The 16,020-nt window shown below is 42.9% G+C and overlaps 1 protein-coding gene across 1 annotated transcript; it reads left to right on the top strand.

The window, feature by feature from the left end:
- Positions 1–8,551: 8,551 nt before the first annotated feature.
- LOC147009207 (uncharacterized) lies at positions 8,552–15,083 on the top strand. Its single transcript, XM_085861590.1, has 4 exons — positions 8,552–8,819; positions 8,922–9,101; positions 9,224–9,432; positions 9,516–15,083. Exons 1-4 carry the CDS (start codon positions 8,552–8,554, stop codon positions 10,008–10,010), a joined length of 1,152 nt encoding a protein of 383 aa, XP_085717716.1. The 3' UTR covers positions 10,011–15,083.
- Positions 15,084–16,020: the final 937 nt, after the last annotated feature.

Raw genomic sequence — 16,020 nt, 5'->3', positions numbered from 1 at the left:
GCGATCATTGAAAATGACTCGTAAAAAAGAACGTCACTGAGATTTTGAAAACTTTATGGGAGGAATATTACCATAAACGAACTACATTTGGAGGCTGGCTTGGGTTCATTGACAATTGTGAAAATAACCCTTGAAACAAAGATAGAGGAACAGGAAAACTTCAAAACTTGGTCTTTGAATTGTGATCCGACAATGAAATGGAGGTGGATACTTTGAGTCCTGTGAAGACTCCGTTCAAGCTTATGAAACCCGCAAATTGAGGTTACAACCAACGAGAGAAGAGGGATTTTGCCATTTAACTTCTACGACTCCACAGAGTACCATCTGTGACTCCTGAGAAACAGCCTCGGCCTCAGGACTCCTTGGGGAAGAACATGTGGCTGGTTGTTAGCAACAGTCCTGAGGCCAGTGGGTACGAATAACTTCATGCTCTGGCAGTTTGTTCAGCAACCACGAATGCCAATTGGTGCTGCCAATCCTGGCAGGGTTTTACCACTTCGCATGGTACCTTACCTGTGGATGGCCACACCAAGGGGGGTGGGGGGGGGGGGTCTCGTACCCTTGATTCGTACTTGCGTAGAACTTTTTTTTAATGAAGGCATTGCGATGATTGTAGAAATGTTGTAGCATTATGGTCCAAGTGTGGAGAAGGTCTGAGGTCAGCGGCTGTTTGATAATGGCACGAGATTTGAATGAGAAATGGCACGCGTTTGCTCATGAAGGCCACCCCGGTTGCTATGTGTGCAAGCATGCGCGAATAAAGATGGTTCGTGTATGCAGCAAAGTATATTAGATTAAAGAATGGGATTAAAGACATTCCTAAATACCCAGACAATGCACTTTGTCCCATAAACCCACGAGACATAAGGGAATGGCTATCGAAAACGGATACCAATGAAATAACTGTCTCAGAACCACTATATGTTGTATGCCATTGGCTAGGGGGGAGCACTGGCTTCGCAGAACCACAACAGTATCTTTCTAAAGTGGATATGCAGTGTCTTCAGAAAGTATTCACACCCCTCAACTTTTGTCACATTTTGTTGCAGCCTGAATTTAAAATGGATTAAATTTAAATATTTTGTCACCGATTAACACAAAATACCAAATGACAAAGTGAAAACATGTTTTTGGAAATTTTTATAAATTAATTACTAATTGAAAGCTGAAATATCTCATTTATGTGAGTATTCAACCCCCTGAATCAATACTTTGTAGAAGCACCTTTGACAGCGATTACAGCTTCGAGTCTTCTTGGATCTGTCTCTATCAGCTTTGCACATCCGGATTTAGCGATGTTCTCCCATTCTTCCTTGCAGATTTGCTCAAGCTCTGTCAAATTGGATGGAAAGTGTCGATGAACAGCAATATTAAAGTCTTTCCACAGATTCTCAATGGGATTCAAGTCTGGGCTCTGGCTGGGCCACTCAAGGATTTTCACATTCTTGTTCTGAAGCCATTCCAGTGTTGCTTTGGCTGTATGCTTGGGGTCGTTGGCCTGTTGGAATGTAAATCTTTGCTGCAGTCTAAGGCCTTTTGTACTCTGAAGCAGGTTCTCCTTAAGGATTTGCCTGCATTTGGCTCCATTCATTGTTCCCTCTATCCTTACAAGTATCCAAGTCCCTTTTGCTGAAAAGCATCCCCATAGCATGATGCTGCCATCACCATGCTTCATGGGAGGGATGGTGTTAGGTTGTTGCTGAGTTGTGCTCAGTTTCCACCAGATGTAGCACTTTGCATTCAGGCCAGAGTTCAATTTTCGTCTCATCAGACCACAGAATGTTTTTCCTCATGTTCTCAGAGTCTTTCACATGGCCTTTTGCAAACTCCCGGTATACTGTCATGTGCCTTTTTCTCAGAAGTGGCTTCTGTCTGGCGGCCATTCCATAAAACCGAGATGTGTGAAGTGCTGCAGATACTGTTGTCCTTCCTGTACATTCTCCCACCTCAGCCAAGGAACTCTGTCGTTCTATCAGAGTGGTCATTGGGTTCTTGATGACCTCCCTGGCCAAGGTCCTTCTTGCCCGGTTGATCAGATTGGTCATACAGCCAGCTCTAGGAAGAGTTTTGGTAGTTCCATATTCTTTCCATTTCCTCATGATGAAGCTCACTGTGCTCTTGGGAACTTTCAAGACTAGGAATTGTTTTATTCCCTTCCCCAGATCTATGCCTCCTCACAATTATATCTGCGAGTTCTCTGGACAGTTCCTTGGACTTCATGGTGGAGTTTCTCCTCTGACATGCACTGTCAACGATGGGACCTTTCATAGAAAGTTGTGTTTCTTTCTAAATCATGTCCAATCAATTGAATTGGCCACAGGTGGACTCTAATCAAGTTGTAGAGACATCTCAAGGATGATCAAAGGAAATTGGGTGCACCTGAGCTCAATTTGGTGCGTCATAGCAAAGGGTTTGAATACTTATTGACTGAAGACATTTCAGATTTTCATTCTTGATTAATTTGTAAAAAGTTCTAAAAACATGTTTTCACTTTGTAGTGGGGGGGCCGATGTGCTCGATTTGGAGTTTGTGTGCAGTTCATGTTAATTTTGCGCAACCACCATAAATGTATTCTATTGGGTCCTACTAATCGGAAAAACGATGTTGCCATTTTTTCTGTTGACCTTTAGTGACCTTGCCTCAAGGTCAAAGGTCAAGTGTCATTACAGTGACCATACTTCATTCAAAGTATATCGACCTTGGTACCAAAATCTGCCAAGGAACATTGAATATGCCATTTGTTTTGTCTGCTCCCAAGATGAGATTGGCCAGAAGGCTTATGCTGAATTTGTTGAAGAACGCATTAATAGTGACAAAGTTGACATCTGGGCAAGAATGAAAAAGCTTCAGCTGAAACTATGGAAAAGCTCAAGAAAGGTGGAAAAGCATAAATATGCTGATCAAGTGGTAGAGCTAAAGGATGACAGATCACTATTTGCCCGTATGCTGATTGCCCGTTGTTGCCCGGTCTAGACCAGAAGTGAATCTCAAAGAAGCTATTGGACAGTATGAATTCACCTCACTCCCACGGGCCCTGTTCTCTACAACTGGAGCGCTGTTACCATGTAATGATAAAAGCAAGCTCACGGCCATATTGGAGGGCCTACCCAAACACGAAGCCACTGACGGAGCTCAGCTACCGGAGACTGAAGCAACCGATGATATCCAGCTTCCACAGAAGAAAGTGATCATTATAGATGGCACGGCTGTGGTACAGGCTATGGGAAAGCCAGCATGGATAAAGACATGCGCAGATCTGGCCAATCATTTCATTGCCACATTGGACAGCAAGGTCAGAGATTATGATGAGGTGCATCGAGTCTTTGATCGCTATGATGTTGCTACTTCACTGAAGGAAGCTACACGAGAGAGACGATTGGGTGACAAGGCAGCGGTTTTCTTCCATGTGGGAGACAACACACCTATTGGAAAGATATCTGCCAAGCAGTTCCTCTCGAGCACAAAGACCAAACACGAACTAACCATGTATCTCGCACAGAAAGCTTTGGACCACTTTCAGGAGACAACTACGTCGTTTATTGTCACCTCAAGGAAAGATGTGATGTCCAACGGTGTTGATGTGCAGCACCTCTGCAGCTCACAAGAGGAGGCTGACACAAGAATTATCCTACACAGCCTGGATGCTGCAAAGCGAGGAGCTACAAGACTGTACATACAGTCCCCAGATACAGATGTTCTAGTCCTGCTTATCAGACGTTATCCACAGCTCTGCAAAGACATCTACTACTTTCTCACAGGGACAGGAAACAAGAAACGTGTTTTCTCGCTGTCACCCATATTTCATGTACTGGGTGACCAAATGGCTGCTGCTCTACCAGGCTTTCATGCGTTCTCTGGAGCAGATCAAACTGGCAGATTTGCTGGCAAGGGTAAGCTTAGTTGCTGGCATGCACTGATGAAACCTTCCCCTGATGTGGTATCTGCCTTTGCATCTCTTGGTAATAGTGATAAACCATCCTCAGAAACAATTGCAGCTCTCGAAGAGTTCGTCTGTCAGCTTTATGAGCCAGGAACATTCATTACCAACGTTGGCGACCTCCGCTGGAGATTGTTCACAAAGAAACAATCAGAAGCTCAAAAGTTGCCACCTATTCGAGGAGCTTTAGAAGAAGCTATTGCACGTGCACACTATCAAGCAATGGTGTGGAATCAAGATGACGTGCCTAACCCACACCTCCCACCTGCTACAGACTTTGGGTGGAAAATGGAAGATGATGGTCTGGTGGCCATCTCAACAAAGCAACTTCCTGCCCTGTATGCTATCACTCACCTAGGTAAGTGTGGATGTACAACAACAAAATGCAGCTCTCACTGCTCTCACAAATCACAAGATATGAACTGCACAGAGATGTGTACGTGTGGTGCAGATGATGACTGTACAAACAGTATAACATATTTTAATATGTATGTCAATAATAACCATGAGAGGGACATTGGAATACAATCATGGTAATAGTGAATTGTGGCCAAAATATGTTCTTTGAACTGGACCTTGAACTAAGGTCACAAAAGTCAACAGAACGTTGACAACATCATTCAGCTAATAGAACCCAGGATACATTTGTGATGAACTACTAACAATTAACATTATCTAGAGACAGGATGTGCTGGATATATATATATATATATATATATATATATATATATATATATATATATATATATATATATATATATATATATATATATACATATATATATGTATATATATATATGTATGTATATATATATATATATGTATATATATATATATATATATATATATATGTATATATATATATATGTATATATATGTATATATATATATGTATATATATATATATATATATATATATATATATGTATATATATATATATATATATATGTATGTATATATATGTATATATATATATATATGTATATATATATATATATGTATATATATATATATATATATATATATGTATATATATATATGTATGTATATATACATATATGTACATACATATATATATATATATACATATACATATATATATACATATATATATATATATATATATATATATATATATACATATATATATATATTTATATATATATATGGCCCGGATATATGTTTAATGAGGTACATGTATGCTAATTATACATGTGTTGATCTGTAATTAGCTCATTTGCATATTGCCAAAAAAATGAATGGTCAAATGTTGAAACAAATGTCATATCCACTGTTCCTTGTGAATTTTGCCACATGTTGCCACCAAGGTCGATATACTTTGAATGAAGTATGGTCACTGTAATGATGCTTGACCTTTGACCTTGAGGCAAGGTCACTAAAGGTCAACAGAAAAAATGGCAACATCATTTTTCCGGTTCGTGGGACCAAGAAGAATACATTCACAGTGGTTGCCACAAATTAACATTAACTGCACACAAAACTACATAGGCCCCCCCACTTTTGTCATTATTGGGTATTTTTGTGTAGCTCGGTGACAAAACATTTAAATTTAATCCATTTTAAATTCAGGCTGTAATACAACAAAATGTGACAAATGTCGAGGGGTGTGAATACTTTCTGAAGGCACTCTGGTATCACAAAGATCACTACCATAGCATAAAGTCCACAAATATCCATCCAAAGATAAAATTAAGGAAATAACCTGTTCAGACAACCAGCTAAAGACCAGAAGGAAATGAATCATAAACATAATTGAACGAGCGAGTTCATGGAACACCGTACCCCGGGCAGTGTTGAGAAAACTGACATGAGAAGGGTCTTTTCAACTCTTGCTTTGTGTTTTCGAGCAGGATCTACATTTCCTACGAATCGCAATATTGTCTGAATATCAATATCCCCCAATGCTGAGAACATGAGGGGCAAGTTTTATTGGTCCATGTGGCGTAAAATGGCTGAAAATATAAAATTCAATTGAAATTAAGTGATTTCTCAATCAGAGACAGACGTCTGCAGATTGACAGACGGAGTGAACAAATTGCTCCATCCTGCATTGTGCTTCGCGTGGGGGGTAACTGCAGGAGAAAAAAATTGTAGAAAAAGAAAAGTGGGCCTGGGAACATGACAGATAACAGTACAAAGGTGAGGCTGCAAACACAAGGAAGCAGGAATTTCGAAAACACTGCCCAGCCAAATACACGTTGGTAGACAAACTATAAATTATACGACTGTCCCAAAGGACAGCATTTCAAAGAGAAGACATCAGCAGTAGACTGTGGTGGTGGTGCTACACGTCTGATGGAGGAGAAGAAGAAGTCAGCCTCAAAAGAAGAGATTGGAACTACAGGCTTTTCGAGGGGCAGAAGGACATGCGATCCCAACCATGACACCAGAAAGTGGTGAGGCTGTGCAACAAGGTGAGAAGTCACCCCACGGCATGATACCGAAAGCCTAACAGAGGTGCTGAATTACAGCTCGGGACAATGGTGCAGACCAACCCACGGAATGAGAGGTGATTCAGCCAGCTAACTACAGCAGGCGGTTCAAGCCCAAAGAGAAGTAAGGGTGATAACAGTGGGGTTAGAGACAAGGATGGACAGGTGGGTGGAGATGAGGTTGAAAACGAGTTTACCCATGAACAGCTTGGTTTCCTGAGTTTTCGGTGCAGTGATGTGATTGCCACTTGGTCTGACTCTCGCCAACAATCTTTGTCAGCTTCCATGACATGTGTACGTTCCAGGATTTATCTACTAAACTCATACCTTGTGTGTATTTTCCATATGTTGATGATACATTTACAATTTTAGGATCTGCTGCTGCATAGAAGGATGTCCTTTCACACCTCAACTCCAAATTGGCAAAATCATCAGAAAGACACGAGTCATTTGCACAGCCATTCACTAATTTTTTAAAAGGTGTTTTGTAGCTTCCACCCAGCAGTGAAGTCCATGTTTTTCTATTGGAGGTCCTTCAATTTCAGTCTGTATTTTGTGGCAGAGGTCGGGTCCTTGTTCTTGTCTTTATCAGGTTCTGCCTCCTGAAACCCCTCTCTGCATCACCCCTGTGCATACATAGGAGGACCCATTACTATTTGAACCAATGTCACCAACGATGGAAATTCCTTGTGGCCAAGCAGAAGTCTGCACAACTCTGACATGAACAGTGTGTTTCTCCTTAAACTCTTTACTAGTAACATGTTTTAACTGAGGACATTCATGCTGTGCGACTGTTTGTGAAATCTGGTAACTCGGAGTAGTTATCACTCTTGTATTTGATTTGTCCGACACCAAAACGATTATAATTTACATTCTCAGGGTCAACATGTGTGGGTATAACACTGGGTTATTTGAACACCTTTGTTGTTTTCAAAAAAACCTGCTTTTCATGTTTTTGACGATGTTTATAAATATTTTATCGTAGTTTTCCACCTCGTTTCTGATTTTCTGTGCCTCCTTGATAAGGTGCCAATCTATCTCAGAGATTTGTGATTCCACAATGTTTGGATGTATTTTCTCCAACTTGGTAAAGTGAGGTTCAAGCGAGTGGAGTAACCTCTCTCACTCAATCTGTTTGTTTATTATTCCACAGTTCAGGCATTCTTATTGAAAAATCTGTGACATGGTTGTCTGTGGGTTTTGTATCTGTAAGGGTTGTTGTGTTTGTAACAGTTTAGCAGGTATTTGTGTTTAGTGAAAGAAGCAGGGTGAGGCCAAACGTTTAAATCGATCGTTTAAGGCAGTTGGTGGCTTGGGAATATGGTGGGGAAAAGGGTATAAATAGAGAGCAAAGGATAAAGGAATGGGATTGCATAAAATGTGATGGATGCTCAACGTGGGCCACATCAATAATGGAGGAAGCAGAAGGTACTCACAGGAATAGGAGAAGCAGAGGGAAGTGTGAAGAAATAACCTACTTGAGGATAGTCATTACTAGTTAGGGAATTTTAGCAAATTGTATTGACCATCTGTGGAAAAAAATGCTTACCAAAAAATTTCTTCACTGACGTATTCATCTAGGTGTCTACTAACACCTATCAATTAGTGCAAACCCAAATCCTTGTGGAAAATTCTGGGGAGCCAATCAAAGTTCGGGTGCTCTCAAATGGCATGCGCGAAAAAATCGGAAAAATTAACTTTTGCCAATATTGACTTGTGGGATGTCTAACTAGGGGTTTTTTGGGGTGCTGAATTGATTCCAACCATTAGATTTGAGGAAAAATGAATCCCTGGCCGTAAAATATTGATATGATACATTTTTAGATATCTCAGACTGTGTTTTGCGGTAATTTGGCTCAATTGATTCAGATTGTTCAAATTGTGCTGAAACCAGCATACAACATTTTTGAAACCACTGCTATATTGTTGGTTATACTTGTGCTCATGCTCAGTAGAATTCTCTGTGTTAGCTGACGTTAGCTAAGAGCTTTTAGCTATAAAATTATTGTGTACCGGACTCAATAGAAGTTGAATATATTCAACATAGAGTGGACCTATTAATGTTAAAACGCATCACTGTATGTGTGTTCTGTCTGTTTTGTGTCAAAATTTCATGTCCTGTCTGTTGTTTACAAAAAATGTCTTATTATTTAGGACAGTATGGACAAGCATGTGACTGAACCTGGCTTGAGGTGTTTCATCTGTGGTGGTTCCGGGATTGAAAAGCATACGCTCTCAAAAGTGTCCAATAAAGGCCACCCACAGATCTTATCACATTCTGAGCTTGTGGGTGATGCGGCGTTGATCGGGAGACTAAATGAGGACTGGAACAACGGAGAAGACAGCAAGTTGAGATACCATGTGGATTGTAAAACAGAGTTGTACAGTCGTGCGAGAAGTATATCCACTGCAACTGAAACAGCTAATCGTAAGTTTTTTTTATTCATCATTCAAAGGAAGTATCATTGCAAATAAAAACGACAATAATAATCTCAAATTTGCTTTCTAAACAATAAGTTTATTTCCATAGAACAAGATGAGGAGGGCCGATGCTCAGACAGGATGAAAAAACGCCAGATATCATCTGGGCAAAGTACCTCACCTGGCTCCAGCTCTACTTCCCAAACACCATCAGCGCATCTTATCTACCGTGATGTTTGCATCCTCTGTGATGAAGGCATCAACGTTGGAACATTGGAACGAAACCCTGGTAAGTTGCGTGTTTACTGAGTCCTGCACAAGTTCAAATGTATATTTTTCAATTTTTTTTTCTCTTCACTCCACCACTCAAAGTCAAATACTTTAATCATGCATATATGTGGCATCATCCAGGCAGAGCCCTGAAGTTGTATCGTGCGCCTGACAATCGCTACCAGGACCGACTGAAAAGGAATTTGATGGAGACAGCTGTGAAACGAGGAGATGCCTGGGGACGTGAGGTTGCCGGTCGTCAGTCTGGGATCATAGACTTGGTAGCAGAAGAGGTGCTTTATCATCTTCGGTGCAGGACCCTATTCGCGCACTCGTTTACAAACCCTGAGGTAATTATAATAGCAATGCACTTATGAAATGAAAATTAAAATGATAAGTTCGGCTGAATTAAAAATGATATTTTTGTCCTCAGATCGGACGGCTTATTGATGAAGAGAGACAGTTGCTGTTTGAGAAACTGTGCTTAAGGATAGATGAAGGGGTGGAGCACGGTATTACAACTCTTGCAGAGATCCACAGGAAGATGGAAGAGCTTGACCCCAGCGAGGACAAAAGTCTGGCATACAGTCCACAGTATCTGAAAATAAGGCTTCAGGAACAGTATGAGGAGTCTCTCTACTTCACATCAGATGAGAGAAGAACAGACATTGTGTGTCTGAGAGACATGACAAACTCAATCCTTCGAGACTACCGTCAGCAGGTCCTCAACCCCTCGCAATCCCTGGACGATGCTGAACTGAAAGAGCTCACCATTTCAACTGCCATCAACCTGATCTGCGGAGACTTGGCAAGAGTCCCACTTGACCAGAAGCAGTACCCTTCGGTGGAGAGCATGACCAATACACAGAACCAGCTTGCTCTGATTCCCAACAGCCTACAGAAGCTACTGAAACCAATCGAGAAATAAGACGAAAATGTAGCAGTCTGGGGCCAGAACCTACTGAAAGCCTATCACCCTCGATCAGGAGTGATGCCCTCTCAACTCGGACTCACGATACAACTTGACCACATGTTTGGATCCAAGGGATTCATTTTTCTTCAAATCTAATGGTTGGAATCGATTCAGCACCCCCAAAAACCCCTAGTTAGACATCCCACAAGTCAATATTGGCAAAAGTTAATTTTTCCGATTTTTTTTTCGCGCAGGCCCTCTGAGCACCCGAACTTTGATTGGCTCCCCAGAATTTTCCACAAGGATTTGGGTTTGTACTAATTGATAGGTGTTAGCAGACACCTAGATGAATACGTTAGTGAAGAAATTTTTTGGTAAGCAATTTTTTCACAGATGGTCAATACAATTTGCTAAAATTCACTAACTATACTAAGTTGAAGGAATGGATAGATAATTTGCAGCAAGTAGCAGAATGTGAGAAACTTGTGGACAATAGTTGGTTGTGGTTGTGGAGTGAGGTTGCTGAGGAGATTGGCAGTGGTGAAGATGCAACAATGGCGATTGGTAGCAATGACGTTTGGGAGACAGTTTTTGTGGGTGATGAGACTGTTAAATATGTGGATTCTTCATTCTGTAGGAAGGATCGTAGACACAGAATTCTGTGTAGTTTTGAGGGAGCAGGAGTTTGGGACATTGAAGGAAGGGTAAACGATATTGTATCGGGTGACGGCAGGAAGAAGTTGGTTGTGGTACACCGAGGAGCGAATGATGTAGGGAAAGTTTACTCAGAGGTTTTGAAAAATAGATATTGGGTAAGCGGCTGAAAGCAAAGGCTTGTGAGGTCATGTTTTCTGGGATTCTCCCAAGATTAGCAAACGATATAGAAATTACGAGTAGAGCAATAAACGTCAACCAATGGCTGGAAGAATGGTGTCGGGAGGAAGGTTTTACATTTAAGAAGCAGTGGGAATCATTTAGAGGACAAAGGGAGTGTTTCCAGAATGATGGCAGTATGTTTAATAGAAAGGGGACAGCAAGGTTTGCAGTGGGAATTGAGGAAGGAATTCAGGGTTTTTAAGTCAGCGGAGGGTGGGGAAGCTATTAAGGAAGGAACGGATGATGTAATTGTGATGAGTAAGGTCAGGCAGGAAAATAGGATTTCAGAAAGGGAAAAGTTAAATATATTCAATACCAATACCAGAAGTTTAAATATTAAGCTGGAAGAGCTTGAAGCCAAAACAGATAGCGAGGAGTACGATGTAGTTGCAGTGAGTGAGACATGGTTTCAGGAAGAGAGTAACTGGAGGACAGGATTAGAAGGCTACAAGGTGTATTGGTGTGGTAGGAAGGAGAGAATAGGAGTAGCAGCAATCTGGGTAAAGGACAGCATTGCATCAAGAGAAAGGGGTGACATTAAGGAAGGAATAAATGTTGAGGATTCTGTGTAGGTAGAGATTGTAAAAACAGTAAGATACTGGTAGGATGCTTTTATAGGGCTCCGGGTATGAAGGAAGAAGAGGAAGGAGAAGTACATGAACAATTCAAAAGGGCATGTGGTAAGGGAAGAGTATTAATTTGGGCGGAATTAACTTGCCAGAGCTAGATTGGGTCCAGGAACAGGGAAAGGGCAGAGCAGATGAGGATTTCCTAGTTTTAGTCCAGGATTGCTTTTTAACCCAGTTTGTAGATCAGCCCACGAGGGCGGAGTGCAGTGTTCCATCCATCCTTCCATTGGGACCATATTCTGTGCAGAGCGTTGGTGCTGCTGAAGCAGTGTCCTTGGCTATTGGGTACAATCCTGGACGGGTCGCCACTCTGACACAGGATACCAGCAAGCTGGCACTCATTTTGCCGACCTCCGAAGGATGACAGGCAGGGTCAACCCCACCTGGAGTTAATTCAACAGCCGAGGAGAATTTGAACTCAGGATCCGAGGATCCCAAGCCCACAACCCTAACCATAAAGCTAACACCAGGCATGTGCAGTGTTAGACCTCCTTTGATGTAACAATCCCAATATGGTGGAGGAGGTGGAGCATTTCGGATCAAGTGACCATAACATTGTGTATGCAAGGATTCTGTAAAGGGTTAGAGTTCAGGATAGGAGAGTAAAGCTGTGAGATTTTAGGAAGGCAAATATTAAGGGTGTGAGGAGAGAGTTTGATGATGTAGATTGGGAGACTCTAACAATAGGACAATCAGCATCAAAGAAATGGGAAACCTTTAATGACAAAATGTGTAGAGGTTAGAGTATGTACATTCCAATGAAGTGGAAAACTATAAACAGAAAGAGACTAGGGTGGTTGAGCAGTGAGATAAAGAATTCTATTAAAGAGAAGCAAAAGGCATTTATTGCGTTTAACATTCCAGGACTAGAGTTAGATTTATATTGTTACGAATCTGGAAGCCTTGTGCACACAAACAGACAGCCGTCCCCTATAGAACAGTTATATCGGTAAGTATGTGTTTATAGTTAGGGCTCCCTACCTGTGTCTAATGGGTAATTAAATGTTCATGTGCTGCGGAGTTATTTTGATAGTTAGGATTTTTACATCGACAATTACAACAACAACGCCATCTTCGCTCTCACAGTGACAACCCTCTGTTCCCGGCATTCTCCACGCGCTCGCTGGTATGCGGGTGTGTTCGGAATCCGTTCGGGGATGGAATTCCATTCCCAAATATGGTCATGAACCGGTTCTCTTGGCTGCGTGCCAAATAAGGGAATGCGTTGTGTACCACCCAATGAGAGCGGGCCACGATGAGCGGACGGCACCCGAGAGCGACAAAAGGAATGGAGAGCAAACAATCGGGTGGATCTGCTCAAGCGGGTAGGAAAGAATCTGCGCCCCGTCTTCACCAGCGCGTGTTCTGGATCCTGGCTTATCTCGTCGCTGGCGTGCTCTGGTTCCCGGCTCATCTTGTCGCTGGCGTGGTCTGCGTCGGTTGCCCTTGGTCCGTTCTTGCCGATTGGTGCTCCAGAAAGGTGTGGATGTCGAGCCGCGCGCTCGCGGCCAGGTAACCAGCCACTTTCTCATCCCTCAGCTCAACTTCCCTCCGAGCTGAAGGGATAATAAAGATCATTTTGGGTCCGTTTCTTTTGGGTGTGCGTCTGTCTGTGGGCCCGTCTTTAAGTAGGAATTGTTTAAGTGCTTATGTGTAACTTTGCATTCTCTATTAGTCGTGATAACTCTGCCCTTACGTGCTTCCCTCGTTTCCCCGATTACTGTGAATAAATACCCCATTTGTTAAATGTATCAGCTCGTTTCTGTGTTTTAGTCCAGGATTGCTTTTTCTCTAAGGGTGTTGATCAGTACGATGTTGCTACTTCACTGAAGGAAGCTACACGAGAGAGATGATTGGGTGACAAGGCAGCGGTTTTCTTCCATGTGGGAGACAACACACCTATTGGAAAGATATCTGCAAAGCAGTTCCTCTCAAGCACAAAGACCAAACACGAACTTCCATTGGCTTAGCATGGCACGTGTTGGTGAATTACAAAGGTTGTTGTCGCTGTAAATGTACATTTGGACCGACGGGACTTCGGCAACTATCCGCTCGGGTTGCGCACGGGTCGGGCATGCTATCGACTCGACGAGTGCCGTCGGGGGTGTGAATACTCGATAGCTCGCCACGTGGATCTCTAGGTATTTTGAAGATTGGCAAATAACTCTCTACCACGTGGTGGAATTATTGACGATTCACGGTCCGGTAAGGGACCCATACCCTCGGAGTTTTCCGAAAGGTACGATCTAAATTCCAGGTGTTTGGCAGAGTTGACACGGCTGCTCCACCTGGCGGTCGTGCTCGCAGCCGATACCCGGCTCCGCAACAATATCACAATCAAAGTAAATAGCGTCTAGTTAATAAAATAACTCGGCAAGTCAAAAGAGAAAATGAGAAGGACATGGCCAAGAATATTAAACATAATAGCAAGGCTTTCATTAAGTATATCAAGGGAAAAGAACAGGTTCGGACCAGTGTGGGCCCATTGAGGATTAGCACTGGGAGAGTGGTTAGTGATAAAAGTGAGATGGCAGGCTTATTAAACAGGTATTTTACTTCAACTTTTACACAATAGCAGTCAGGAGAATTGCGAATAGCTGAGAGTATCAAGGAGGTGAGGAAGGCCTTTTGCAGAAGATCCAGGTTGGAGTGAAGGAAGTAAAGGAACAGCTCGGTCATCTAAGCGAAGATAAGGTTTCGGGTCCAGATAATATACACCCGAGAGTATTGATGGAGGTGGCTGAGCAGGTAAGTGAGATATTAACAGATATTTTCAATAGTTTCCTGGAGTCAGGACAGGTACTGGAGGAATGGAGAGTATCAAATGTAAAACCATTATTTAATAAAGGATCCAGAGAAGAACTGGGAAAGTATAGACCTGTTAGTTTGACTTCAGTTGTGGGGAAGGTGTTGGAGAAATTAATTAAAGACCGGATGAAGAATCATTAAAACAAATACAAACTAATTAAAGGTAGTCAGCATGCGTTTACCAAAGGTATTTCCTGTTTACCAAATCTTTTAGAGTTCTATGAAGTAGTGTCTGATTGGGTGGATGAGGGAAAGGCAGTGGTCCCCAACAATACCTTCATTGCAGTTTGATGAAGTACTGCTCTCCCTATAGGCTGGAGTACTGCTCTTGCCTCTGGGTTGAAGTACTGCTCTCCCCTCTCGGTTGGAGCAATGCTCTCCCCTCAAGGTTGGAGTACTGTTCTCCCCTCTGGGTTGGAGTACTGCTCTCCCCTCTGGGTTGTAGCACTGCTATCCCCTTTAGGTTGGAGCACTGCTCTCCCCTCAAGGTTGGAGTACTGCTCTCCCCTCAAGGTTGGAGTACTGCTCTCCCCTCAAGGTTGGAGTACTGCTCTCCCCTCTAGGTTGGAGCACTGCTCTCCCCTCTTGTTTGGAGCACTGCTCTCCCCTCTGGGTTGGAGGACTGCTCTCCCCTCTGGGTTGGAGGACTGCTCTCCCCTCTGGGTTGGACTGCTTTCCCCTCTGGGTTGGAGCATTGCTCTCCCCTTTGGGTTGGAGGACTGCTCTCTCCTCTGCGCTGACTCTCCTCGCTCACATCTTGCTCAGCTTGACAATATCTTCCCCCTTCCGCCACCCCCCCCACTTCCACCCCTCCCCCCATCCCCATGACACTCACCAAGCAGACAGACAGACCAACAAGAACCCTTGTGTTTGTATCTGATTTACTGGATGGGAGACATTTCAATAAACGTGACACATGTGGGTTAAGCTCTTCTTTTTATTATTCTTCTTTACAATGCAGCACAAGCCGACGGGGTAGCATCAATGTCTGAAGGCTGAAGTCTGATGGTACCCTCTGTATGTTGATGGTACCCTCTGTATGTTGATGTTACCCTCTGTAGGTTGATGGTACCCTCTGTATGTTGATGTTACCCTCTGTAGGTTGATGGTACCCTCTGTAGGTTGATGGTACCCTCTGTATGTTGATGGTACCCTCTGTAGGTTGACGGTACCCTCTGTATGTTGACGGTACCCTCTGTAGGTTGATGGTCACTCTGTATGTTGATGGTACCCTCTGTATGTTGACGGTACCCTCTGTAGGTTGACGGTACCCTCTGTAGGTTGACGGTACCCTCTGTATGTTGACGGTACCCTCTGTAGGTTAACGGTACCCTCTGTAGGTTGACGGTACCCTCTGTATGTTGACGGTACCCTCTGTATGTTGACTGTACCCTCTGTATGTTGATGGTACCCTCTGTAGGTTGACGGTACCCTCTGTATGTTGACGGTACCCTCTGTATGTTGATGGTACCCTCTGTATGTTGATGGTACCCTCTGTAGGTTGACGGTACCCTCTGTATGTTGACTGTACCCTCTGTAGGTTGACGGTACCCTCTGTATGTTGACGGTACCCTCTGTATGTTGACGGTACCCTCTGTAGGTTGATGGTACCCTCTGTATGTTGACGGTACCCTCTGTATGTTGACGGTACCCTCTGTATGTTGACGGTACCCTCTGTAGGTTGACGGTACCCTCTGTATGTTGACGGTACC

Source organism: Eptatretus burgeri, chromosome 17 (genome assembly GCF_056783735.1).
Source record: "Eptatretus burgeri isolate ZD-2024b chromosome 17, Ebu_testis_v1, whole genome shotgun sequence".
In the NCBI taxonomy this organism is placed as follows: domain Eukaryota; kingdom Metazoa; phylum Chordata; class Myxini; order Myxiniformes; family Myxinidae; genus Eptatretus; species Eptatretus burgeri.
Note: the sequence above shows the minus strand (reverse complement) of the source record. Positions and strands in the feature narration are given on the sequence as shown.